The following is a 26079-nucleotide window of genomic DNA, read 5'->3' as shown; positions in this document are numbered from 1 at the left end:
TTTGTTTCTCTGCAGCCGTCTTCCCTCATAAGGGAGAGACATTCCTTTCTCCAAAGGGATGGAGGCAGCGGGAGGGAGTAGAAAGTAAAAGTTACCCCAAGGCCAAGGCGGAGCTCGCCCTCCCCCCAGAAGAACGGCGGGTCCCAAAAGTAAGAGTATCTATGCAAGGTAAAGAATAAGGGTTTGGGGACCTGACAGCCAGGTTTGTTTTAACAACAGCCTGATTCACTTAACAACTTGCAGTGATCTGCTTAAGAAACGCAGCCCCCCCCAAAAAAGGTTATAAATTGGGGCTTATCTTGTTTACCAACAGAAATTTTGGACCTCATTGTGGTCGTGTAAGCACCACAATGGGTTAGGGTTAGGGAACGGGTAGTCCTTGACCTAGGACAGGGGTAGGCAACCTTGGCTCTTTTATGACTCGTGGACTTCAACTCCCAGAATTCCTGAGCCAGCCATGCTGAGGAGAAATGGAGAGGTTTCCATACTGAGCCATGCTGGCTCAGGAATTCTGGGAGTTGAAGTCCGTGACTCATAAAAGAGCCAAGGTTGCCTACCCCTGACCTAGGACCACATGATACGTGTTTCCAATGGTTGCATTGCCCTAGGGTCACATGATCACAATTCCTACCCTTCCCCGGTCAGCTTCCAACAAGCAAAGTGAATGGCGGAAACTGGATTTATTTAACGACCACATTATACGCTTAAGATCTTTGCTTAAAGACCACGGCAAAAAAAAACAAACAAAACAAAAAGATTGTAAAATCAGGCTCACCTCACTTGACCAACTCACTGACCGATAGAAGCTCCGGTCCCACTTGCGGTCTTAAGTTGAGGACTATCTGTGCCTGCTGGTCATCAGATTAGGAAGAACCTAGCAGTAACGTTTAGGCTTATATACTGCCCCATAGCTCTTTACAGCCCTCTCTGGGTGGTTTCCAATGTATTTGCATCTTGCCCCCAACCGTCTGGATCCTCATTTTACCGACCTCGGAAGGATGGAAGGCTGAGTCAACCTTGAGCCAGTCAGGATCGAACTCCTGGCTGTAGGCAGAGTTTGCCTGCACTTTATCTGCGCCACCAGAATAGGTCAAGCTATATGGATATACTTATATTGGCTGTGCGCTAAGACAGTGTAACTGAGGATTAGCGAAATGTCTGAATTAATAAGGAGGCAAGATCAGCTCTTCCTGGTCATCAGGTTTTGCAAACTCACCAGCAGTTTTTTTTTTCCCCTCTACAGAACTACCTTACTCTTCTCGATGATGAGGACCACACGCTGGAATACCTGAATATTCAAGATGAGCAGCATTTAATTATAGAAGGTATAAGATAACCGTGGCTTTACCCTAACATTTCTTGGGTGGCTGGGGAATTCTGGGAATTCAAGCCCACACATCTTCAAGTTGCCCAGGTTGAGAAATACTGTTTTAACTACTCAAATCACTGGAAATCTGAGGGCAATTTAGAGTGAGGTTTTGCCTGGAACAAAAAGGGAAGGAGGAAAAGAAAGATCAAACTGTCAGAATCCATTTATATACCATTCATAAATGTATGTCTAAAATATTATACCCCTCCCTGGATTCTGCCATTTTCCCCCGAAGGGAGAAGAGAGGATGTTTATTCAGCCTGCCTGTAGGCTGTCTTCAAAGACCAGGGAAAACCTTTTGAACTGAGGATAAACAAAGGGAGGGAAGGGAGAAGGAGATCTGGTTTGTATCTCCGTTTGAATCTGAAAAGGAAGGAGGCAATAGTCATAAAGGCACGGGAAGATCCCTCTTTCCCACAAAAGGGTTTGACACCTAAGTTAAATTGATGTGGGTCTACCGGGAACTCTTTATAAAGTATCAAAGTGTAGCACAATGCCTGATCCTGTCTTGTATTTCCACAACCGATCATGTCCTAGTAAAAACTCCTTTTGGACAAGACCTGGCTCCTAAGATGTGGATTGGGGTGGGTCCTGACACAAACTGACTTGGCTACAATTCCCAAACGTTCTTTATTCCTAATCACTCCTTCTTTAGAAGTTTGATTTGAGCTTTAGAGGAGAGGCTTGGCTAATTAACTTCGGAATTCTCCTTACTTTCGCCCATTCGTCACTGGAAGTTCGTGTTGCATTTTTAATACGATAACCTTTCCAGAGAGCCTGGGGCCAAATCCGGCGCACCATACCTGAAAACAAAGAGTTTTCATTCAGAAATTTCTCACCCTACAAAAACATCTGAGGATTTCTTTCCAGGCTGAGAACTTAAATCATTTCGTTGGGATCCTGGATGGGCAACAGCCCCAGCGGACAGCCCTCTCTTGACTTCAAACCACGTTGTGGTTTTCGTAAAATATAAGGATCCTTCTGTCTTTGTAAAGAGGTTTCAGTCTCAACGTTATTGGACTCGGCTGCGCTCTAAATGCAACGGACTTGGTGCCAGCTAAGCTTTGATCTTTGGTTTTTGCAGTTCGCAATAAAGACATGAGCTGGCCCGAAGAGATGTCGTTTATAGCAAACAGCAGTAAAATTGACAGGCATAAAGGTAAGGGGTTCTTTCTTACTCTCTGACCTTCCAGAAGTCAATTATTGGTCGACCCGTGAATAGAATGAGCTGTTGGGAGTTCCAAGCAGAGAGATCCTCCCCGTAAGTTGGTAAATGATGCTAGTAAGTTGGTAAATCCAAGCTTGTAGATCTTGTCCAGTTCTGGTCACCGTGACACAGAAACCATGTTGAGACTCTTGAATACAGAGAAGAGCAACAAAGACGATTAGGGATCTGAAGGCTAAAACAAATAATGAACAGTTGAATGGGTATGTCTAGTTCAGGGGTAGGCAACCTCGGCTCTTTGATGACTCGTGGACTTCAACTCCCAGAATTCCTGAGCCAGCATGGCTCAGGAATTCTGGGAGTTGAAGTCCACGAATCATCAAAGAGCCGAGGTTGCCTACCCCGGTCTAGTTTAATGAAAAGAAGGACTAGGGGTAACAAGATAGCAGTCCTCCAGTATTTGAGAGACTTATCACTGAGAAGGAGGGCAACCTACAGCAGTGGCCAAAATTGTGGAAACCTTTTGGGAAAAGTATTTTTGAGATTTGATGGCTAATAACACAATTGCTGAGCGCACGGGGGCCGACAATGTCTGGTAGCAGCTGCAGCCTGCCAGCCCCTTAATACAGCACAGGTAAATCCGAGTGCGGAGGGAGAGGCGGGGGGGAGACAGGTGATCTTCAGACAGCCATTTGCCTGAAATGGTATAGGGTTTCCTGCCTGAGCAGGGGGTTGGACTAGATGACCTCCAAGGTCCCTTCCAACATCATCATCATCATCATTATTATTATTATTATTTGCTGCGCAGCCGCCTGCCAAAAAATGGAAATAAATGCTCGCTGCCTCCTGTACTGGCCATGTACACACACACACACACACACACACACACACACACACACACACACACACACACAGAGAGAGGCTTATTTTTGGGGTAGGGCTTATATTAATAGCACCCTTAAAAAACAAATCAGGCTAGTGCTTATTTTCTGGGTGGGTGTTATTTGGTATCAATCTGATAACCAAAATGATGGGCAGGTGGGGAGATGGATGCCAACAATCCAGAAACTTCAGCCAGCATGGATAATAGTGTTTATTATCATTATTTAGCTATTTATAATTATCCATCATTAACGTCCTGCTGATTTCCATAATTTCTTCCATCCTTCCAGTTCCCACCGAAAAAGGGGCCACCGGCTTGAGCAACTTGGGCAACACCTGCTTCATGAATTCGAGCATCCAGTGCGTCAGCAACACTCAACCTCTCACCCAGTATTTCATCTCCGGCCGACACCTGTATGAGCTGAACAGGTAGTTCTCACCCGTGGCCCAAGGAGGAATTGAAATATGAACAGAAGCGTTTGTGATGGTGTGTGTATGTGTGTGGTGGTTACAGGTAGTCCTTGACTTAACAACTGTAATGGAGTCTGCCCATTACGGTTGTAAGTTGTGATGGCTGTAAAGCGGATCATCGTGCGGCCGTGGTGATTTTATGACCCTATTTTTGTGGTGGTCATTAAATGAATCACTGGTTATTAACTGGAGCTGTGTCATTCTGGGGCGTTTGTGCCAAAAATTGGAAATAAATGCCAAGTTGTCAGCAGAAACATCATACGTCGGGGTCACATTGCTGTGGAACACTATGAATGCCCACAAATGCAGGCTGGTGGCCAAGTGCCCAACGTGCTGTCACATGACCATGGGGTGGGGGGAGCTGTCAAAACCGGGTCCTAAGTACCTTGTGGAGGGATCTGTCCTAACTTCAGACAGTTGGCCATAACTTGAGGACTGCCTATGTCAGTGATGGTGAACCGTTTAGAGACCGAGTGCCCAAACTGCAACCCAAAACCCACTTATGTATCATCGGGTGCTGGATGGGTGTGGCCCATTGGGTGGGTTTGGCCAATCGGGTGGGCGTGGCTGCAGTGGTAACAGCAGACTGGGTGGGACTAAAAAGTTCAATCAATCAATTCCAATTTTGCGAGATCTTTTTTTTCCCTGCGAGAAGTTGAAATTGATTGATTATAATAATAATAATAATAATAATTAGAATAATAATAATAATAATAATAATAATAATAATAATAAGAAGAAGAAGAAGAAGAAGAAGAAGAAGAAGGAGAAGAAGGAGAAGAAGAAGAAGAAGTTGTTGGAAGGGACCTTGGAGGTCATCTAATCCAACCCCCTGCTCAGGCAGGAAACCCTATACCATTTCAGGCAAATGGCTGTCCAGTCTCTTCTTTAAAACTTCCATTCACAGCTTCTGGAGGCAGGTTGTTCCACTGGTTGATTGATTGAACCTTTTTTTTTTCCTTCCACATGGCGGTGGAGGCCTAAAGCGTTTTATAGAAAAGGTTTTATAAAACCCAGCTGAAGGCCTAGGGCTGGGGCGATGGCGTGCGTGCCCACAGAGAGGGCTCTGCGCGCCACCTTTTGCACCCGTGCCGTAGGCTCGCCACCACAGGCCTATATTGTAAAGTGATCCAGATAGAGAACAAATGCACTAGAAATGAAAAGGGCTGCCTTTGTTTGTTGCTGACTTCGTGGTTCTGATAACATTATTGCTTGCCTAGTTTTTCTGCACTTTGGGAAGGACCGCCGGGTTCCCTGCCTAAGATGCTGGCAAATCACTCAAACAAAACAAAATCTCATCCCTGCATGTAGACATCTAGCCTATATAATAGAAGAGGAGGTTCAGTAAAGCCCTTGTCCTGTCTATATTCAGGGAGCAATTTAGGGGTGCCCTCTGTCATCTGAGGTTACGTACAGATTTAATGACCGTTCAGAAAAAAAGTCCTTGCACTTGTGACTCTCTCAGTATCCTCACAGTCACCTGGTCGGTATGTGGGTGCTTAGTAACCACATATATTCCTGATGAGTTGCACCATCCTGGGGTCACACGATCCCCATCTCTCACCTTCCTAGCGGTCTTCCATCAAGCTGAGTCAATGGAGAAGCTGGATTTGCTTCGACAGCCGTGATGATCTGCTTAATGACATCGGGGGGGGAGGAATGGTCTTCAACCCTGGTGCGACTCGCTTAAGGGCTACATTGTTTAGCGGTGGCAGTTCTAGTTCCCATTGGGTTTGTAAGAAGAGATCTATCTGTTTTTCAAAATCCCATCCACTCCTTCCTAGGTAGCCAAAAAGAGAATTGACGGAAGGAATTTTGTTCTAAATTCCAGGACAAATCCAATAGGAATGAAGGGGCATATGGCTAAGTGCTACGGGGATTTGATTCAAGAACTGTGGAGCGGAACCCAAAAGAACATTGCTCCTCTCAAATTGAGGGTAAGCCCCCCACAACCTTTCTTACTTCCTTTGCAGCTTCATTATGAAATGGGGAATTTTAGGGGGAAAAAGGTCATGTATTTCTTGACATACACAGGCCTGGGAAGTGAGTCGCCCTACAATGGAACCTCCGGACAATTTCAAAAGTCCATTTCCTGGGAGGCGTACGGGACAAACCTTCCTGGATAATACTGTATTCATTTCCCATGGATTTGGGGAGCAGGGAAGAATAATTAGCACCCAGGTGGAATCCGGACTACAAAGTTTATCTTCCTTAGTAGGTGGGGGAGCACACAGACATGGTAACTGCTTCCTTGAAGTCATTCCACCCGTTGTGCCATAGCGTTCACATATGGCGCTATTAAATGCTTTCAAGTGTGACTGATCGAATAAGCCGAAGGGGGCAGGGAGGTCTAGCGGTTAGGACACTAGTCTTGTCAACCGGAAGGTTGGCAGTTCGAGACCCAGACACCGTGTGACAGGGTGAGCTCCTGCCAAGCTAGCAATTCAAAAGCATGCAAAGGTGAGCAGATAAATACAGTTTCCCTGAAAGTAAGGCCTACCCTGAAAATAAGCCCTAGCTTGATTTTTTTCGGGGGTGGGGGTGGGGTGGGCCTAATATAAGCCTACCCCAAAAATAAGCCCTAGTTTTGGGGTGAGGCACACACCTAAAAATCAAGATGGGGTGGGAGTGTGGATCTGCTTCATGCGCCCCGCACCCACTTACCTTGCGGCCAGGCCTCTCCTCGCCGACCCACTTCTTCTGAGACGTCTTCCACAGCCAGGCCTGCATTTCTGGAAAGGGCCACTGTAGCCAAGAACCGAGCGATGGATTGAATCCATCGCTCGGTACTCGGCTGCAGAGGCCTTCCGGAAAGGGCTGACTGCAAAATGCAGGCCGGAATGCAGCTGCAGAATGAAGCCGCTCCTTCGTTTGCAGAAGAAGTGGACCGGCTGGGCAGGGCTGTCGGTGCAAGAGGTAGGTACACGGGTAGGTACCGCTTCGGCGGGAAGGTTACAGCAGTCTGTGCACCTTTGGTGTACAGCCATGCCAGCCACATAACCACGGAAGCGTCTTCAGACAATGCTGGCTCCCTTGGCTGTAAATGAGTGAGGAGGACCGTGCCCTAGAATCGGAGAGGGGAAACCTTTACCTTTACCTTGGAACAAGCCACATTGGGCTGATTTCACCCATAATGTTAAGCCACGACTTGCCCAAGAATAGTGCTTTGGGTTTGCAGGCACAATCAGCATTGTCTATCTAACTTAACCCGGCCAGGGTGTGAGCTTCCTCGCTGTTCTTAACACCCATTGGGTCCATTTTGCTTTTTTACAGTGGACTATAGCTAAATACGCCCCGAGATTTAATGGCTTCCAACAACAAGACTCCCAGGAGCTCTTAGCTTTTCTCCTGGATGGGCTCCATGAGGACCTGAACCGAGTTCACGATAAGCCGTATGTCGAACTGAAGGACAGCGATGGCCGGCCGGATTGGGAGGTAGCGGCAGAAGTGAGTGACTTAAAGCCGATACATGGCTTTCTCTCTGACGTCTAATGCAGGTTTTCTTTTTTCTACCGTGTTGCGGTTTCTCTGGAAGCATCCATTCTCTCCAAAGAACGAAAGCCCCAGTCTGTCCTGGTCAGTGCTTTTTTTGTAAAAGAAAAAGGGTGCCGGGAACTCACACACGTCATACAACCCGCCTTGCCTACCTTACAAGGTTCCATCCAAAAAAGGTGCCGGAACTCCGTTCTGAGTGTTCTATGAGAAAAAAAGCCCTGGTCCTGGTTAACCAGTAGCTAGCTGTCACTTGAGACAACCAGCTCCATCATACCCAATAGCACTAGCAGTAGCACTTAGATTTATATACCGCTTCACGGAGCTTTTACAGCCCTCGCTAAGCGGTTTACAGAGTCAGCAAATGCTCCCCCTGCCCCCCCAAACCATCTGGGTCTTCATTTTACCGACCTCGGAAGGATGGGGAGCCCCGTTAGGATCGGACCCCCTGGCTGTGGGCAGAGTTAGCCTGCAGTACTGCATTCTAACCACTGTACCACCACGGTTCCCAAAGCTGCAGGATTCCCTGCAGATAATGGTAGTCCAGTGGAAGATCCCTTAAACTTGCACACTGGCTGAGGAATTCTGGGAGTTGAAGTCCACAAGTCATCAAAGGGCCAAGTTTGAAGACCCCCGCCTTAAAGTATGAACGTCATGTGGCTGGAATGTGCCGTTTAAAGAGCTCTAGCAGTACTATATAGCGCAGGGTTCCCCTACCTTTGCAGACCGGCAGGGTGGGTAGAGGGGATCGGGGCTCACGAGTGGCGAGCACACACGTGTGACGGCTCACCCACCACTTCCACAGCCCAGTTCCAAATGGCTCAAGGCCTGGTAGTGGGCTGCAGCCCAGGGGTTGGGGACCCCTAGTATAAAATGGCTAAAGTGCAATATTGCAGACAAATTCTGCCCACAGCCTGGAGTTACATCTCGATGGGGCTCAGCTTTCCATCCTTCCGAGGTGAGTCAAATGGGGGACCTAGATTTTGGGAGCGAGATGGAAATAATGCTTCTATGTTGTAAACCGCCCAGAAAGGGCTGCAAAGCACTATGGGGTGATACGAAAACCTACATGCTGTTGCTAAATATCGCCATTCCTATTGTTTGTGCATCTGCCTTCTTCAGCCAGGAAAGTCTTGACTAGAGCAGGGCTTTTCAACCTTTTCACCCATTGTACCACTTTTAGGATATGGCAACATCCGAGGACCACCAGTCGCCTAGCAAGGGGTCAAAATCTTGATGACCAAAAAAAAACCAAAAGAAAAAAGTGATGAAGTACAGGTAGTCCTCCACTTACAACAGTTTGCTTAGTGACTGTTCGAAGTTACAATGGCACTGAAAAAAGTGCCCCCCAAGCCACAGCCGAGCAAGACACCTGCCTGCCCGCCCGGCGGTGCTCTTCCTCCTGTCCGAGGTTTTCATCGTTGTGAGCATTTCTGTTGAGGATTGGCAGCGGGGGTGGGGTGGGGGGTGTTTGGTTTTTATTCCCCCCATCTGCTGGGTGGTTGCAGCAGGTTTTGGTTGTCTTCACATGACCCTGGGACACCGTGACCGTCATAAATATGAATCAGTTGCCAAGCATCTGAATGTAAATCACAAGAGCCTGGAGATGCTGCAACATTCCAGCTGGTCGGCGCTTCTTCTGGGCTCAGCAGAAGCGCCGGGATCAGCGCCGAGCTCCAGCTGGAGCCTGGCACTGATCCTGGCGCTTCCGCTGAGCCCTGACAGCCCTGCAGCTCCAGCCATCTCTCGCTCAGGCTTGTGCGGTGCTGCCACCGGTTCAGCTCATTCCCCTCCCCCGCTACCCCTTTTCAAGGATGGTCGCGTACCACCTGCCAGGTGCCAGTGTACCACAGGTGGTACCCATACCACCGGTGGAAAAGCCCTGGACTACAGGGTGCTGAAAAGTAGCTAAAACAAATAGGAGAGAATATTCGTAGTTTAGGATTGAAGTCTGAGGTCTTTGGTGCTCTCTTTCCTCTGTTGCTTTCTTGCAGTCATTTCATTACCCAGCTCAGACAAGCAAGCAATCAACAGTCTAAAATCAAGGCACCACCCAGAACACTCCCCACCCACACTGACAGGGCAAGCCACTTGTATATAAATATGGAGCAAACCACACTCCCTACCAGCACTGATAATAATAATAATAAGTTGGAAGGGACCTTGGAGGTCATCTAGTCCAACCCCCTGCTCAGGCAGGAAACCCTATACCAGGGGTGTCAAACTCAATTTCATTGAGGGCCGCATCAGCATTGCATTTGCCCTCAGGGGACCGGGTGGGTGTGGCCTGGGTGGGTGTGGCCTACTGGGTGGGTGTGGCTAGAGTGCATATGGCCTACTGGGTGGGCGTGGCCAGCTCTATATCGTTCGCATCAAGGGTGCCTATGGGTGCCTGGGCAGGAGTGGGACAGATCTGAGGGTCTCTGGCAGAAGGAGGGTCTCTGGGCCAGGGCCAAGGCAGTGGGGGCCGGTCCCTCGCTGTTTCCAGGATGGCTTCGTGGGCCGCATGAAACCACTTTGCGGGCCGGATCCGGCCCCCGGGCCTTGTGTTTGACATGTCTGCCCTATACCATTTCAGACAAATGGCTGTCCAGTCTCTTCTTAAAAACTTCCAGTGTTGGAGCATTCACAGCTTCTGGAGGCAGGTTGTTCCACTGGTTAATTGTTCTAACCGTCAGGAAGTTTCTCCTTAGTTCTAGGTTGCTTCTCTCCTTGACTAGATGTCGTTACTTAGTTGGGTAATGAAACGTCTGCCAGGAAACAGCCAAAGCTCAGAGAGCATCAGGACCCCAAGGCAGTTAAGAGCTCTCTTGGCTACAGGGGAGTGGCAGAGGCAACTTGGCAGACCTTTCTACCTGATACCAAAGGTCTCCCAAGATGGAGAACTCAGTTGTGGCTCTTGGTTTCAGGAACATGTCCTGTGCTAGAACCAGGCCCTGTCTTTGGAACCCCCAAACCAGCTAACCTTTGTTGCATCAACCATTGTAGGCTCGTAGAAATGGGTCTTGTCCTAGAAAAACGAGCCAGAGAGAAAGGAATGTGATATGTAATTTTGAATTTATATTAGTAAGAAGAAGGCGATTGAGTGATTTATTTATTTTATTTATTTATTTATATACCGCCCTTTCCCGAAGGACTCAGGGCGGTTTACAAAGTATTTAAAACAAAGATCGATACAAAAGTTAAAAACAATTTAAAAAGATTAAATCAATCCCTAAAAAAATAAAAACCCCAATTAAAATTCTCAGCCTGGGCCGGAAAGCTTGAAGAGCCAGGTCTTCAGGTCCCGGCGAAATGAACGAAGGTCAGGGGCAGTCCTAAGCTCCACAGGCAGCTGGTTCCAGAGGGCCGGCGCACACACTGAGAAGGCCCTCCCCCTGGGTGTTATCCGCCGGCAATCTTTTACCGGCGGCACCCTGAGAAGACCCTCCCTGTGTGAGCGCACAGGACGAAGGGAGCTTGATGCCGGCAGCAGGTGCTCCCTCAGATATCCCGGACCCTCGCCATTTAGGGCTTTATAGTTCATTACCAGCACCTTGAATCTCACCCGGAGGGCAACCGGAAGCCAATGCAGCTTGCGGAGTAGAGGTGTTACATGGGAGTATTGGGAAACCCCCATCACAACTCGCGCGGCCGCATTCTGCACCAGCTGAAGCCTCCGAGTGGTCCTCAAGGGCAGCCCCATGATGAATTAACATATTGTTTATGATAATTAAGCATATCTATCATTCTTAGTTAAATACGTGTACCCAGACATTATGCTGTTTGCTAAATATTGGCAATGTTATTTGGAAAAACCCCAACCCTAATCCTAACTCCAACCCTAATCCCGACTCTATCTTACCCCTAACCCCATAAAAGCAAATAAAATTTATACAAAAAAAAGAGAGAAAGAAATGGGTCTTGTCCTAAAGGGGGTCTTGGACCAAGATGAAGTTTCTTTGCAAAAGGTCTATGGTTTCATAGAGGTCTCTAAACAACATATATTGCTTTTTTTTAATCAACTCTACCATTAAGCCACTCCTTGGGGAAGGAGGGAATCACACAGTAGATTCTCATAATTTGGGTGGGGTGAAGAAAAAATGTTTTGCCCCTAAAAAAAAAATGAGCCTGTTACAAAACGTTCACTTTATCCCTGACATGCTGCTTTTCTACAAGTAGAGAAGGGGTGGGGGTGATGGTAATATCCCTCTGTGCAAATTTCCCATGTGTACAAATCAGTTTTCCATCAGGTGAGCCACACGGCTGCGATCTGAAGCAACCAAGCCTCTCCTTTCAGAACCATTATTTTCCAAATAAATGAATTTGCGATAAGCACCAAATCTCACCCTTTCTTCTAAAGTTTTCAGGAGCCCTTTTTTTGTTTTAGGTCACTCGATTTTCTGCAAAGGTTTTATTTGATTTGATAATAATAATAAAAGTTGGAAGGCACCTTGGAGGTCATCTAGTCCAATCCCTTGCTCAGGCAGGAAAGCCTATACCATTTCAGACAAATTGGCTGCTCAGTCTCTTCTTGAAAACTTCCATTGTTGGAGATTCACAGCTTCTGGAGGCAGGTTGTTCCACTGGTTAATTGTTCCGACTGTCAGGAAGTTTCTCCTTAGTTCCAGGTTGCTTCTCTCCTTGATTAGTTTCCATCCGTTGCTTCTTGCCCTGCCTTCAGGGGTTTTGGAGAATAGCTTGACTCCCTCTTCTTTGGGGCAGCCCCTGAGATATTGGAAGATTGCTATCATGTCACCCCTCACCCTTCTCTTCATTAAACTAGACATACCCAATTCCAGCAACCGTTCCTTATATGTTTTAGCCTCCAGTCCCCTGATCGTCTTTGTTGCTCTTCTCTGCACTCTTTCTAGAGTCTCAACATCTTTTTTACATTGTGGTGACCAAAACTGGATGCAGTACTCCAAGTGTGGCCTTACCAAGGCATTGTAAAGTGGTATTAACATTGATTTCCTTTTCATTTCGTTTCAGGCCTGGGAGAACCACTTGAGAAGGAACCGCTCAATTGTGGTTGACCTCTTTCATGGGCAGCTGAGGTCCCAGGTGAAATGCAAGACGTGTGGGCACATCAGTGTTCGTTTTGACCCGTTTAATTTTTTATCGCTGCCTCTTCCGATGGACAGTTACATGCATATAGAAATAATAGGTGAGTGAGGAATCTCGAGTCTCTCTCTCCTTGGTGTGGTTGTTGGGGAAGAAATGGACTCCATTTTGGTTGTTGGAAAAACTCCAAGAGTTGAGCATCTCTTTCTGGCTGGGACCTTCCAAATACGTTGGACTTGTATTTATTTTAATTTACAAGTAGTCTTCGGTTTACAAGCATTCATTTAGTGATCATTCGAAGTTACGATGGCACTGGGGGGAAAAAAGTGACTTACGATTGTTTTTCGCGCTTACAACTGTTGCAGCATCCCCATGATCATGTGATCAAAATTCAGACGCTGGGCAACTGGCATGTATTTATGATGGTTTGCAGTGTCCCGGGGTCATGTGACCACATTTGTGACTTTCCCAGCCAGCTTCCAACAAGCAAATTTCGCTTAACGACCGTTGCAGCATCCCCCATAGCCACATGATTCAAATTCAGACACTTGGCAAGGGGTTCGTATTTACGACGGCTGCAGCATCCCGGGATCATGTGATCCCCCTTTGGTGACCTTCTGACAAGCAACGTCGATGGGGAAGCCAGATTCACTTAACAACCACGTTACTGACTTAACAACTGCAGCGATTCATTTACTAACTGCTGTGGCCAGAAAAGTCATAAAATGGGACAAAAGTCAGCTAACAAACTGTCTTACATAGCAGGGTAAATTCTGGATTCAGTTATGGTTGTAAGTTGAAGACTATCTGTAGTTTTGAAAGGTATTTAAAAAGCTAAAACACATGGTTAGCCCCTTAAAAGCCCTCCTTTTGCTTTCCAATTAATTTTTAACATTGTCTTCAATCGTCTTGCCTCTTTTTTAAATCTTAACTTTTGTATGCTGTTTCTATGGTTTAATTTTTCTACTGTAGGCTGCCCAGAGTCTCTCTGTGAGGAGAGGTGGGCGGTTCCAAAAACGTGATGAATAAAACTAAATAAATAAAGGGTTGGGTTTTTAATATAGTTTTAATTATTGTATATATCGGGCTTAAATTATTTAATTGTTTTTTAACTTTTGTACTTTGTTTTTTTAATATTTATTGCCCTGTACACCGCCCTGAGTCCTTCGGGAGAAGGGCGGTATAAAAATTTAATAAATAAATAAATAAAAGCCTCTAAAAATACACGCTTTCTCTCTTTGTCTCTCTCCCATCCATTTTTCTTTTTTCTTTCCTTCCTTCAAGTAACCAAGCTAGATGGCACGACTCCTGTCCGATATGGACTCAGGCTGAATATGGACGAGAAATACTCTGACTTGAAGAAGCACCTGAGTGAACTTTGTGCCCTGAAGCCGGATCAGATCCTGCTGGCAGAAGTGCACAGCTCGAACATAAAGGTAATGACGCTTCTGCAACTGAATGCAAAAATTGGCCACCCTTGGAGAAATGTGTATGTTTCAGTGAAACCCTAAGGAGGCAGAAGAGGCACAGCTGCTGTATAAAGAGAGGGGGAACTGAAAAATGTAATTGTCTCCTACAAAAGAGAAAAGCTGGGAACTTTCCTCCTTCTATTTTTCCCCACAACAACAACCCTGTGAGGTGGGTTGATCTGAGAAAGAAGGTGACTGGCCCAAAGTCACTTAGCTGGCTTTCATGTCCAAAAGCGGGACTAGAACTCTCTGTCTCCTGGTGATTGGCTCCAAGTCACCCAACCGACTCTCATGTCTAAAGCAGAACTAGAACTCACAGTCCCCTGGTGATTAGCTCCAAGCCACCTAACCGACTCATGTCTAAAGCAGAACTAGAACTCACAGTCCCCTGGTGATTGGTCCAAGTCACCTAGCCGGCTTTCATGTCTAAAGTGTGACTAGAACTCAGTCTCCTGGTGATTGGTCCAAGTCACCTAGCCGGCTTTCATGTCTAAAGTGGGACTAGAACTCAGTCTCCTGGTGATTGGTCCAAGTCACCTAGCCGGCTTTCATGTCTAAAGCGGGACTAGAACTCACAGACTCCTGCTGATTGGCCCAGAGTCACCCAGTCAGATTTCATGCCTAAAGTGGGACCAGAACACCCTGGCTCCTGGTGATTGGCTCCAAGTCATCTAGCCGGCTTTCATATCTAAAGCAGAACTAGAACTCACAGTCTCCTGGGGATTAATCCAAGTCACCTAGCTGGCTTTCATGTCTAAATCAGGATTAGAACTCACCATCTCCTGCTTTCCAGCTTGGTGCCTTAACGCAGAGACCCCAACGATAGCCTTTCACCGTCCTGCAGTTTACAGGAGATCCAGAGAATAAAGCTTGTCTTTTTATAGAGAGATCGTTTGCCGCGATGTGCCCAGCCTATCCTTTAGATCCGACGGGCCGTGTCAAGGAGGAGGGTTATCCTGGGAGCTCATTACACAATCTCCTATCAAGACAACAGATGTGGCTGAGTCAAATCTGCTCCTCTGTCCTTTGTAATTCTCTCGTCAGCTGCTTCCGTGCTTCTGGAAACAGCTTTCCTGTCTCCCCTGGGTTTCCAAAAAACCTTTGGAGCAGCATTCTCCGTTGCTGTCGGTCAGGGCACAGAACGCCTCAGCTTCCTCTCGTCTGCGGCTCTCTTGACGCGTCGTCTTAATTATTAATTGCTCCAGGCTTTTAATCCCTTTCGTTGCTGCTGTTGTTTCTCCCAACAGAACTTTCCGCAAGACAACCAAAAAGTCCGGCATTCGACGACTGCTTCTTTGTGCGCGTTCGAGGTACCGATTCCTGGCTCCCCCACTTCGGCTTCTTCAAGTCCTTTGCAAACAGGTAGGAAGAAATGCCTCGATTCCACCACCCACCCACCCACCCCTGCGCAGTTTGGGGAGTTTTGTCTGGCAAACTGGCAGCGCTGCTGTTAACTGTGGCTGAGCACTGGGAGCGAAAGTGAGCACTCTTTTAACTTTCATTCCCACTGAAGGAAGGGCTTAATACTGAGTAAAATGCAGGAATGATGGACAGAAAAGTTCCTACGCCAAGCTGCCCTCTTTGCGTTTCTCTCCACCACCGGTCCTGCCATAGAAAACCAATTTCTCTTTCCCCTTCCCCTCCTCCTTTTTCTCCATCTTTCTCTCCATCTCCTTCTCTTCTTCCTTCTCTCCTTCCTCTCCTCTGCTCTTTCTTCTTCTCCCTTTCCTCTTCCTCCCCCTCCTTTTTCTCCGTCTTTATTTATTTTTTATTTATCTTAATTCCATTTATATCCCGCCCTTCTCCGAAGACTCAGGGCGGCTTACAAGCTTAGCAGTAGCCTTCATTCTATGTATATGCCTGATTAGGACTTTCACACACCCCCAAGCGGCATTATTACAAAGTCAGCTTAATTGCCCCCAACAATCTGGGTCCTTTCCCTCCTTCTCCTCCTCCTCCTCCTCCTCCTCCTCCTCCTCCCTCCTCCCTTTCCCCTTCCTCCTCCTTTTCTCCCTCCTCCCTCCCTCCCTCTATTTTGGCCCTCTTGGGACTGGCACAGTCAGGATACGATTTGTGAATGGTGAACATTCAACCAATACTTGTTGCAGAACCCAGCTGTTGTTACGACAGAATATAGAGAACTAACTTAGTCTTCCTCACATACTGTTTTATTTTATGCTGGAGAAGCCCAGCATAGAATACGACAAGACGTGAGCAAGGCTAAATAAGTTTGTTCTCTTTTTTACAGTCTAGTAAAACAGGTCTCCTTATGAAGGCGGTGGTAAAAAAAAAAGATCCTTAAGCAAAGAACTTAAGCAGAAAAGAGCAATAAAGATCAGAGAAGAGCAACAGAGATGATCAGGGGACTGGAGGCTAAAACATATAAGGAACGGCTGCTAGAATTGGGTACGTCTAGTTTAATGAAGAGAAGGGTGAGGGGTGACATGATAGCAGTGTTCTGATATCTCAGGGGCTGCCCCAAAGAAGAGGGAGTCAAGCTATTCTCCAAAGCACCTGAAAGCAGGACAAGAAGCAACGGATGGAAACCAGTCAAGGAGAGAAGCAACCTAGAACTAAGGAGAAACTTCCTGACAGTTAGAACAATTAATCAGTGGAACAACCTGCCTCCAGAGGTGGTGAACGCTTCCAACACTGGAAGTTTTTAAGAAGAGACTGGGCAGCCATTTGTCTGAAACAGTATAGGCTTTCCTGCCTGAGCAGGGGGTTGGACTAGATGACCTCCAGGGCTCCTTTCAACTCTGTTGTTCTAGTGTATTCTGTTCTATTCCGTGTGTAAAATTGGCTTCATGCCAGGACCTATTTCGACAACAGCCTCTTTGCGCTTGAGTTTTAGATTTTTACCGTGGACAGTCGACCAACGGGATGATCAACTGCCTGATGAACGGTGACCTTCCGCGGTCAACCTTGATCCCAAATGGAATGCCGAACACAGTGGTGCCCTGCAGGGTGGAGAACGGTGTGATGATGAACGGTCACGTGACCTCACCTTCTGACAGCCCTTTCATTGGCTACATCATTGCGGTCCACCGGAAAATGGTTAGTGCAGAACATCTTGTTCCCCAAACCAATAAGGTGCTTTGTCTGTTTTGGATGAAGTAGCCACAGCTTCAGAGGACCACCAGCTAATGGGGAAGTATTATCTGGGGTTCAGACACAATCTGTACCATGCTGGGAATATTTGCTTGTCGATCTGTGGAGTGTGGGCTTCAAAAAGATCCCTCTGTTTAATAGTCACTCTTGTCACTAAAACGGGGGTCCCCAACCCCCAGGTTTCAGCCCACAGCCTGTTCGGAACCGGGCCACGCAAGCGGCAGGCCAGCAGGCACACACACAGCTTGACCTGAATGAGCAGTGAGCTGGTGTGTATGCACGTGCATGAGCAGCAGGTCAGTGCTCGCGTGTGCTGAGCCACCAAGACATAAAGATTGGGGACTAAAGGAATAGCCAACGACCCTTTGTTGGAATCACGGTTGGCTGAGTGCCTTTGTCCAAAGCTGTTGAGATTTCCAGACCTCTTGGGCAAAAAACTGAGGCAAGGATCCAATAGCCTTGTGGCTTATTTATTTATTTGTTGTTTTTTTCTTTGTTAAATGTGTTAGCTGCCCGTCTTACCACAAGATTTGTTTGAGCAAGGTTATTCTTGTATTCCATGGGGTTTTCATGGCAAAGATACTGGAGTGGGTTGCCAATTCCTTCTCCAGTGGATCACGTTTTGTCAGAACTCTCTGCTATGACCTGTCCGTCTTGGGTGGCCCTGCACGGCATAGCTCATAGCTTCATTGAATTAGGCAAGCCCCTTCGCCACGACAAGGCAGTAATCCATGAAGGGGAGAATAGAATAGAATAGAATAGAATAGAATAGAATAGAATAGAATAGAATAGAATAGAATAGAATAGAATAGAATAGAATAGAATAGAAAAGAATAGAAAAGAATAGAAAAGAATAGAAAAGAATAGAAAAGAATAGAAAAGAATAGAAAATAGAACAGAACAGAATAGAATAGAATAGAATAGAATAGAATAGAATAGAATAGAATAGAATAGAATATAGAGAATAGAATAGAATAGAATAGAGAATAGAATGGAATATAGAAAATAGAACAGAATATAGATAGAATGGCAAATCTAGACAGCACACTAAAAAGCAGAGACATCACCCTGCCAACAAAAGTGCATATAATCAAGATCAACCCTGACTGCTCTTTAGAAGGCCAGATCCTGAAGCTAAAACTCAAACACTTTGGCCACCTAATGAGAAGGAAGGACTCCCTGGAGAAGAGCCTAATGCTGGGAAAGGTTGAGGGCAAGAGAAGAAGGGGACGACAGAGAATGAGGTGGCCGGATGGAGTCACTGACGCAGTAGGTGTGAGCTTAAATGGACTCCAGAAGATGGTAGAGGACAGGAAGGCCTGGAGGAAGGTTGTCCATGGGGCCGCGATGGGTTGGACACGACTTTGCAACTAACAACAACAACATTCTTGTATTCTGAGAAAGGATGCTGTTGTGACAAGAAGCTATTTCCTCAACCTAACCTGCATCTCCAGAGTGCTGAAAGGGTGGCCACGAGGTTGGGAATAGGAGTTTAGCCTTGGGAGGGTGAGGTGGGGGATGCAGGAGAAGCCTGGACCGACTGAAGCCAGATCTTTTACCCAAAACCCTCACAGAGAGATTTTGGAAATCTCTGCTGCATTGCGCCTTTTTCTACCATGAAAAGTCTCGCGGTTTGATGGGAGTTAAAAGCATCATTGCAGGATGCAAGCTGTTCCAGTAAAGCTGCTTTTTGTTTTGCAATTCAGTGATAGGAGATTTTTTTGGCAATGCCGATGGTGTCCGAGGGGTGCTTCCGTTGTTTCGGAATTGCACCCAAGCCGCTTATCACTATTGGTACTTATCTTTGTCGTCATTTGCCACACAGCCGTTCTATATCTATTTGTAGATTTTACGTTTTGTAATGATGATTTTTTTTTTATCATTAAAAACTTTGGAATTACAAAAGGCATGAAACTATTAAGCAAAGAGTAGGTGTTAATTACACTGGGGCCATTTTTTTGCTATTTTGTTGTTAACGTTTCTGGACACCATTTGAGAGACGGTCCATCCGTGTTTTATTTTTTTTTTACAAAAGTCTGAATCGTTCCTAACTTTCAAAATACATGTGCTTTCTTTTTTTTTTAAAAAAACAAAAAACAAAACTTCCCCATTGAATGCAGATGCGGGCCGAAATGTACTTCCTCTCGTCTCAAAAGAACCGGCCAAGCCTGTTTGGGATGCCTCTGATTGTTCCCTGCACAGTTCACACCAGGAAGAAAGACCTCTATGATGCGGTCTGGATTCAAGTGTCTCGGCTTGCAAGCCCTTTGCCTCCCCAGGAAGCAAGTAACCACGCTCAGGATTGGTGAGTCCGGTGCTGGAACGAGGAACTGCTGAGCCACTAATAGGTCTGATAAAGGAAAATATTTGTAGCTCAGGGTTGGGGTCCTTGGTGCTCTCTGAGCCTGGTTGTTCTCTTGCAGACGTTTCATGACCCAACTAGCTAACCTCACCAGTGCAAGAAAGGAGAAGGGTTTGCCCTTTTAGCACTGATGATGTGACCTAGTTGGGTCATGAAACGTCTGCAAGACAGCCACTGAGTTCACAGAGCACCAAGGGCTCACTACAGGAATAGGCCTGCGGGGCGGGGTTGTGATTGCGTGCCAGCCTGTGCTCCCGGAAATAACGCCGTGTGTGTTTGTGTGTTTTCCTTAGCGATGACAGCTTGGGATATCAGTACCCCTTCACCCTTCGGGTGGTTCAGAAAGATGGCAACTCCTGTGCCTGGTGCCCCTGGTACAGGTGAGCTTTGCTGGGATTGATCTCTTCTCCATCTCTTGCCTCTGTATTTCTACCCTCTGTCTGTCTGTATCTGTCTATCTCATCCATCCACCCACTTGTCCATCCATCCATCCACCCCCCTCCCTCTCTATTCACCCACCTATCCATCCATCTATCCACCCACCCACCCCCTCGCTCTCTACCCACCCACCCACCCATCTATCCATCCATCTATCCACCCACCCACCCCCTTGCTCTCTACCCACCCACCCACCCATCCATCCATCTATCCATCCATCCATCCATCCACCCACCCACCCACCCCCCTCGCGCTCTACCCACCGACCCACCCATGTATCCATCCATCCATCCATCTATCTATCCATCCATCCATCCATCCATCCATCCATCCATCTATCCACCCACCCACCCCCTCGCTCTCTACCCACCCACCCACCCACCTATCCATCCATCCATCCATCCATCCATCCATCCATCCATCTATCCATCCATCCATCCATTCATCCATCCATCTATCCACCCACCGACCCCCTCGCTCTCTACCCACCCACCCATCCATCCATCCATCCATCCATCCATCCATCTATCCACCCACCCACCCCCTCGCTCTCTACCCACCCACCCACCCACCTATCCATCCATCCATCTATCCATCCATCCATCCATCTATCCACCCACCCACCCCCTCGCTATCTACCCACCCACCCACCCACCTATCCATCCATCCATCCATCCATCCATCTATCCACCCACCCACCCCCTCGCTCTCTACCCACCCATCCACCTATCCATCCATCCATCCATCTATCCACCCACCCAACCCCTCGCTCTCTACCCACCCACCAACCCACCCACCCATCCATCCATCCATCCATCCATCCATCCATCCATCCATCCATCCATCCCTATCATCCATCCACCTGCTAAGCTTGTAAGCCGCCCTGAGTCTTCGGAGAAGGGCGGGATATAAATGGAATTAAAATAAATAAATAAAAAACCTACCTACCCACCCCTATCATCCATCCATCTATAAATTTATATGCCTCTCATTGCTATATTAGGTGACTCTGAGTGGCTTAGTCACATGAAAAAAATAACAATATAAAATATCAAACATTAAAACACTAACTGTTAACATTAAAATTAACAAAACAAAAAAAATAGCTAAGGAAAGAATCAATATATAACAGGCTAGAGGGGGAATCCTCTTTTAATCCGCTAACCACCTTCAGTATTCTACAGCCCAATCAGGGCCCCAGGCCCGTTGGCAGAGCCAGGTTTACAGGCCTTTCCGGAAGGCCAAGAGGGCGGGAGGGGAGGGTCCCGCCTCGAGGGGCACCATGCTCCAGCGGGCAGGAGCCACAGCCAAAAAGGCTCTTCTCTTGGACCCCACCAGCCGGGATTCCTTGACTGACGGGGTCCAGAGTTTGCCCCTCCTGCTGGTGTAAGTGGGAGGGGCCAGTCCCATTGTGGCGATCCGGTTCCTCTCTTGCCTGGAGTTCACCGTCTCTGGCTGTCTCCGCCTCCCGTTTAGGTTTTGCTACGGGTGCAAAATCGATTGCACGGAAGAGCGAGCGCTGATGGGGAACGCAAACCTTGCTGTCGACTGGGATCCCACCGCGCTTCATCTCCGCTACCAGACCTCACAAGAACGGGTAAACAAAACCAAAGCCTGCGGGTTAATCCCAGGCCTTTTCCTTCTTGCGGTGGCGTACGGAGAATCCTCGACTCAACAGCCACAACTGAGCCCAGAATGTCCATTGCTAAGCCGGACAGGTGTTAATTCCCGCCCCCCCCCCCCGCCGCTTTATGACCTTTCTGGATGCAGATCTTCAATGAATCACTGCAGCTGTTAGCAACCTGGTTGTTAAGTGAATCGTGCTCCCTTATGGACTTGGTTGGTCGGAAGATTGCAAAAAGGAGATCACATGACCCCAGGGCCCTCCAACCTTCATAAATACATTCCAGTTGGCGAAGCATCTGAATTTTGATCACGTGACCCAAGGAACGCTGTGACGGTCGCAAGCGTGAAAAAACAGCCCATAAGTTCCTCTTTTTCCCCCAGTTCCGTTGTAACCTTGAAAGGACACTAAACGAATGGTTACAAGTCGAGGACTTCCTGTATAGGTTTGCGTGGCCAGGCTCAAACCCAGAGACCGCCCACTGAAATCCAGTTTGTGTCCAGTCCTTTATTTGCTTAAGCCTGATGGATGGACGCGGTGGCTCAGTGGGTTAGGACGCTGAGCTTGTCACTCAGAAGGTCGGCAGTTTGGCGGGTCAAATCCCGAGTGCCGCGTAACAGTGAGCGCCTGTTACTCGTCCCAGCTTCTGCCAACCTAGCAGTTCGAAAGCACGTAAAAATGCGAGTAGAAAAATAGGGACCACTACAGTGGGAAGGTAACAGCGTTCCGTGCGCCTTTGGCGTCTAGTCATGCCGGCCACATGACCACGGAGACGTCCTCGGACAAGCGCTGGCTCTTCGGCTTTGAAACGGAGATGAGCACCGGCCCCTAGAGTCGGAAACGACTAGCACGAGTGTGCGGGGGAACCTTTACCTTTACCTTTAATGGATGGAACCTGGCTGGAACTGCTAGATATATCCTGAGAGATTCTGTCTTGTGTCTCTCCAACTTGGCAACTTTATGACTTGTGGACTTCAACTCTCAGAATTCCTCAGCCAGCGTGGAATTAAGGAGATTCTCAGTCATCCAGGTCATGGTTGTCCCAAAGGTGCTTTTTCAGGTGGCAACTGGACTTTCTTTATTTTTTCCTTTCGAGACGTTTCGCTTCTCCTCCAAGAAGCTTCTTCAGCTCTGACTGGATGGTGCGGAATGCGAGGATTTATACTCCTTGCGGACAGCTGGTCATTTGCGTTCCTTTTAGAGAGTCGTTGAGGCCACTTGGAGGTGTGTCTGTGTCCTCAGGGTCACCTGAGTGGTGCAAATGGGTATGGATCCATCTTGGAACTGTTGAAAGGACCGTGTTGCAGACGGGAGATGGACAATGTCGTATCCCTCCCCTTCTTTTGAGAGAGGGCTGTTCAGTTTGGACATAGACGACCTCTTTGACCTCCTCTTTCAAACCAGTGGTCCTCTCTGTCCAAAGTACAATATTTCGGGCTTTGCACAACTCAGGTGACTCTGAGGTCACAGATAAACCACCAGGTGGCCTCAGCGACTCGCTAAAAGGACGCAAACGACCAGCTGTCTGCAAGGAGTATAAAAATCCTTCCATTCCCCCACCAGAGCCGAAGAAGCTTCTTGGGTGAGAAAGGTCTTCGTAAGAAAAACAAGGAAGTCCAGTTGCCTGGTGAAAAAGCACCCGTGGGACACACCTTGTAAAGTTGCCAAAGTTGGGGGGGGGGATCTCTGAAACGAGGCTCTCCTCACCAAGGGCCCCTGTGGAGCGGTGCGTGAATGCCTGGAGAATCTCTTCCTTGGAAGGGACTTGGAGGATTCTGCCTGTGAAGTAAAAAAGGGAGGGCTGGGGGCTTTTCCCACAGAGGGAAGCCCCTCCGGAAAGCTCCCCCCCTTCCTCACCCTTCCTCGGTTTCCTTCCCGTCTTCAGATCGCAGAGGAGCACCGGAGCGTGGAGCAGAGCCAGCGTGCTCAGGCCGAGCCCATCAACCTGGACAGCTGCTTGCGGGCCTTCACGGGCGAGGAGGAGCTGGGGGAAGACGAAATGTACTACTGCTCCAAGTGCAGGACCCACTGCCTGGCCACCAAGAAGCTGGACCTCTGGAGGCTTCCCCCAATCCTGGTAGGCCGGCCGGTTGTCTCTCTTCTGCCTTCAGCCAGGCCCAGCCGAGAAGGTTTCTGACAAGGCCTGTCCTTCCTTTTCCCTCTTCCCTTTTCCCTTTCCTACATTTCCCTTCCCTTCCTTTCCTACATTTCCCTTTTCCTTTTTCCTTCCTACATTTCCCTTCTCTTCCTTTCCTACATTTTCTTTTCCTTTTCCTTCCTTTTCCCTTCCCTTTTCCCTTCCCTTCCTACATTTCCCTTCCCTTCCTTTCCTACATTTCCCTTTCCCTTTTCCCTTCCTTTCCTACATTTCCCTTTTCCTTTTTCCTTCCTACATTTCCCTTCCCTTCCTTTCCTACATTTTCCTTTTCCTTTTCCTTCCTACATTTCCCTTCTCTTCCTTTCCTACATTTTCTTTTCCTTCCTTTTCCTTTTCCCTTTTCCTTTCCTTCCTTTTCCCTTCCCTTTTCCCTTCCCTTCCTACATTTCCCTTCTCTTCCATTCCTACATGTCCTTTTCTTTTTCCTTCCTTTTCCCTTCTCTTTTCCCTTCCCTTCCTACATTTCCCTTCCCTTCCTTTCCTACATTTACTTTTCCTTTTCCCTTCCCCTCCTACATTTTCCTCTCCCCTCCCCTCCCCTCCCCTCCCTTCCCTTCCCTTCCCTTCCCTTCCCTCCCTCCCTCCCTCCCTCCCTCCCTCCCTCCCTCCCTCCCTCCCTCCCTCCCTCCCTTCCTTCCTTCCTTCCTTCCTTCCTTCCTTCCTTCCTTCCTTCTTTCCTTGGATGTAGGATCCACAGATTATATCATTTATGACTGTACTAAAGACTGCCCATTACAGTTGTAAAATAAGTTGTCATGTGACCAACCCAATTTTGTGTTCCTTTTCCTGGCAGTCGTTAAATGAATCCGCCACTGTTAAGCAAACCCACTGTTTGCTATGGGGTGTTTTTGCTGAAAAGCGGAAGGGCATGCCAGTTTTGGGCAAAAACATAAACTCTGATAATGTGACAGCTGATTGCCGCAAAGGAGCTGCAATAGTTAGAATGCAGCATTGCAGGCTAACTCTGCCCACCGCCAGGAGTTCGATCCTGACCAGCTCAAGGTTGACTCAGCCTTCCATCCTTCCATGGTCAGTAAAATGAGGACCCAGATTGTTGGGGGCCATATGCAAATAATGCTGACATTGTAAACCACCCCAAAAATGTTGTAAACTCTGATTGCTATTGCTATAGAAAAGACTTGCAAATGTAGGCTGATTGCTGAGTGCATGAAATGCAGTCACAGGAACCAGGTTGTAAGAACCTTTTTTTTTTGGTGGGGGGGGGAGGTGGGGGTGTCTGTCATAACTTTGAATGGTCACTAAGCAATCAATTGTAATTCAGGAACCAGCTGTAGTGCCAAAAGGGCCTAGCAAACCTCTAAGCTAGAGGTGTCCAACTTTGGCAATTCTACAACATGTGGACTTCCACTCCCAGAATTCTGGGAAACGAAGTCTGCAAGGCTTAAAGTTGCCAAGGATGGACATCTCTGCCATAGATGCCAGACATGTTGGCTGGCTAGGGGATTATGGGAATTGAAGTCCACAAGGCTTATAATTGCCACGGTTGGACTACCCCTGCCCTAAATGGAAGGCATTTGAGCAAGGAAGCCCTCAGCCGACTCCCCTCTTGCTTGTCTTGCTCCAGATCATTCACTTAAAGCGCTTCCAGTTTGTCAATGGCCGCTGGATAAAATCCCAAAAAATCGTCAAGTTTCCTCGGGAGAGCTTTGACCCAAGTGCCTTCCTCATGCCACGAGATCCGAGCTGCTGGCCGCAAAAGCTGCCGACGCCGCAGGCTGACGATCCCACGGAGCTGCTGACTCTGCCAGAGGAGTCTCGGAAGGCGGAGCAGCGGGGCGGCACTGCGGCCGGGGAGGGTGACGTCCTCCTCACCCGGAGCCCTTCCTCCCTCAACACTTCGGGCAACTTAAATAATGTTAGAGGTAGGCGACTAAGGTCTTGTCCCACAGGGCGCTACATAAGAGTTGCTTGGACCCCACGGGGAAGGGATCTACAAGAAGTCCTCAACTTATGACCATTTCTATTGCTCAACCAGGCGGTCGTTAAATGAGTCACGGCCAATTTTACAATCTTTTTTTTTGTTACGGTTGCTAAACGAATTGCTGCCGTTAAGTGAACCAGATGGTCATTAAGTGAATCCTGCTTCCGTCTTTTGCTTGTCACCAGCTGGCTGGGAAGGACACATGACATCCCCCCCCCAGCAAGCTGCAACTGTTGTTAATACATGCTGGTTGCCAGGCGCCAGAATTTTGATCACCCGACTGTGGGGAATGCTATGACAGGCATAAGTACGAGGACTGGGCTGTAAGACTTTTGTTTTAGAGCCACTGTAGCTTCAAACAGTTGCTAAATGAATTGTCGTGATGCAAGGACTACCTGCATCCCAACTCTTGAAGCCAACTGACAGCAGAACTGCAAAAGTCAGGCGTGAGTTACGTCTCTGCATGAGTTATAGCAGTGATGGCGAACCTTTCAGAGACCGAGTGCCCAAACTGCAACCCAAAACCCACTTATGTATCGCCGGGTGCCAGGTG

The 26079-nt window shown here is 47.8% G+C and overlaps 1 protein-coding gene across 3 annotated transcripts in view; it reads left to right on the top strand.

The window, feature by feature from the left end:
• USP32 (ubiquitin specific peptidase 32) overlaps window positions 1–26079 on the top strand; it is a 206079-nt gene that overhangs the window by 165679 nt on the left and 14321 nt on the right. For 2 of the 3 annotated variants that reach the window (XM_083379651.1, XM_083379650.1), the window contains exons 18-31: window positions 1244–1325; window positions 2454–2528; window positions 3707–3845; window positions 5719–5824; window positions 7161–7334; window positions 12351–12525; window positions 13707–13858; window positions 15139–15253; window positions 16746–16948; window positions 19123–19307; window positions 19658–19744; window positions 21279–21399; window positions 23312–23503; window positions 25170–25467. In XM_083379651.1, coding sequence (XP_083235777.1) covers window positions 1244–1325; window positions 2454–2528; window positions 3707–3845; window positions 5719–5824; window positions 7161–7334; window positions 12351–12525; window positions 13707–13858; window positions 15139–15253; window positions 16746–16948; window positions 19123–19307; window positions 19658–19744; window positions 21279–21399; window positions 23312–23503; window positions 25170–25467 — 2104 coding nt within the window. Of the gene's footprint in view, window positions 1–1243; window positions 1326–2453; window positions 2529–3706; window positions 3846–5718; window positions 5825–7160; window positions 7335–12350; window positions 12526–13706; window positions 13859–15138; window positions 15254–16739; window positions 16949–19122; window positions 19308–19657; window positions 19745–21278; window positions 21400–23311; window positions 23504–25169; window positions 25468–26079 lie in introns of all 3 variants that reach the window. The other variant, XM_083379649.1, reaches the window with a different exon arrangement.

Source organism: Vipera ursinii (assembly GCF_947247035.1).
Source record: "Vipera ursinii genome assembly, chromosome: 1".
NCBI lineage: Eukaryota > Metazoa > Chordata > Lepidosauria > Squamata > Viperidae > Vipera > Vipera ursinii.
This window is presented reverse-complemented; position numbering and strand designations above follow the sequence as displayed.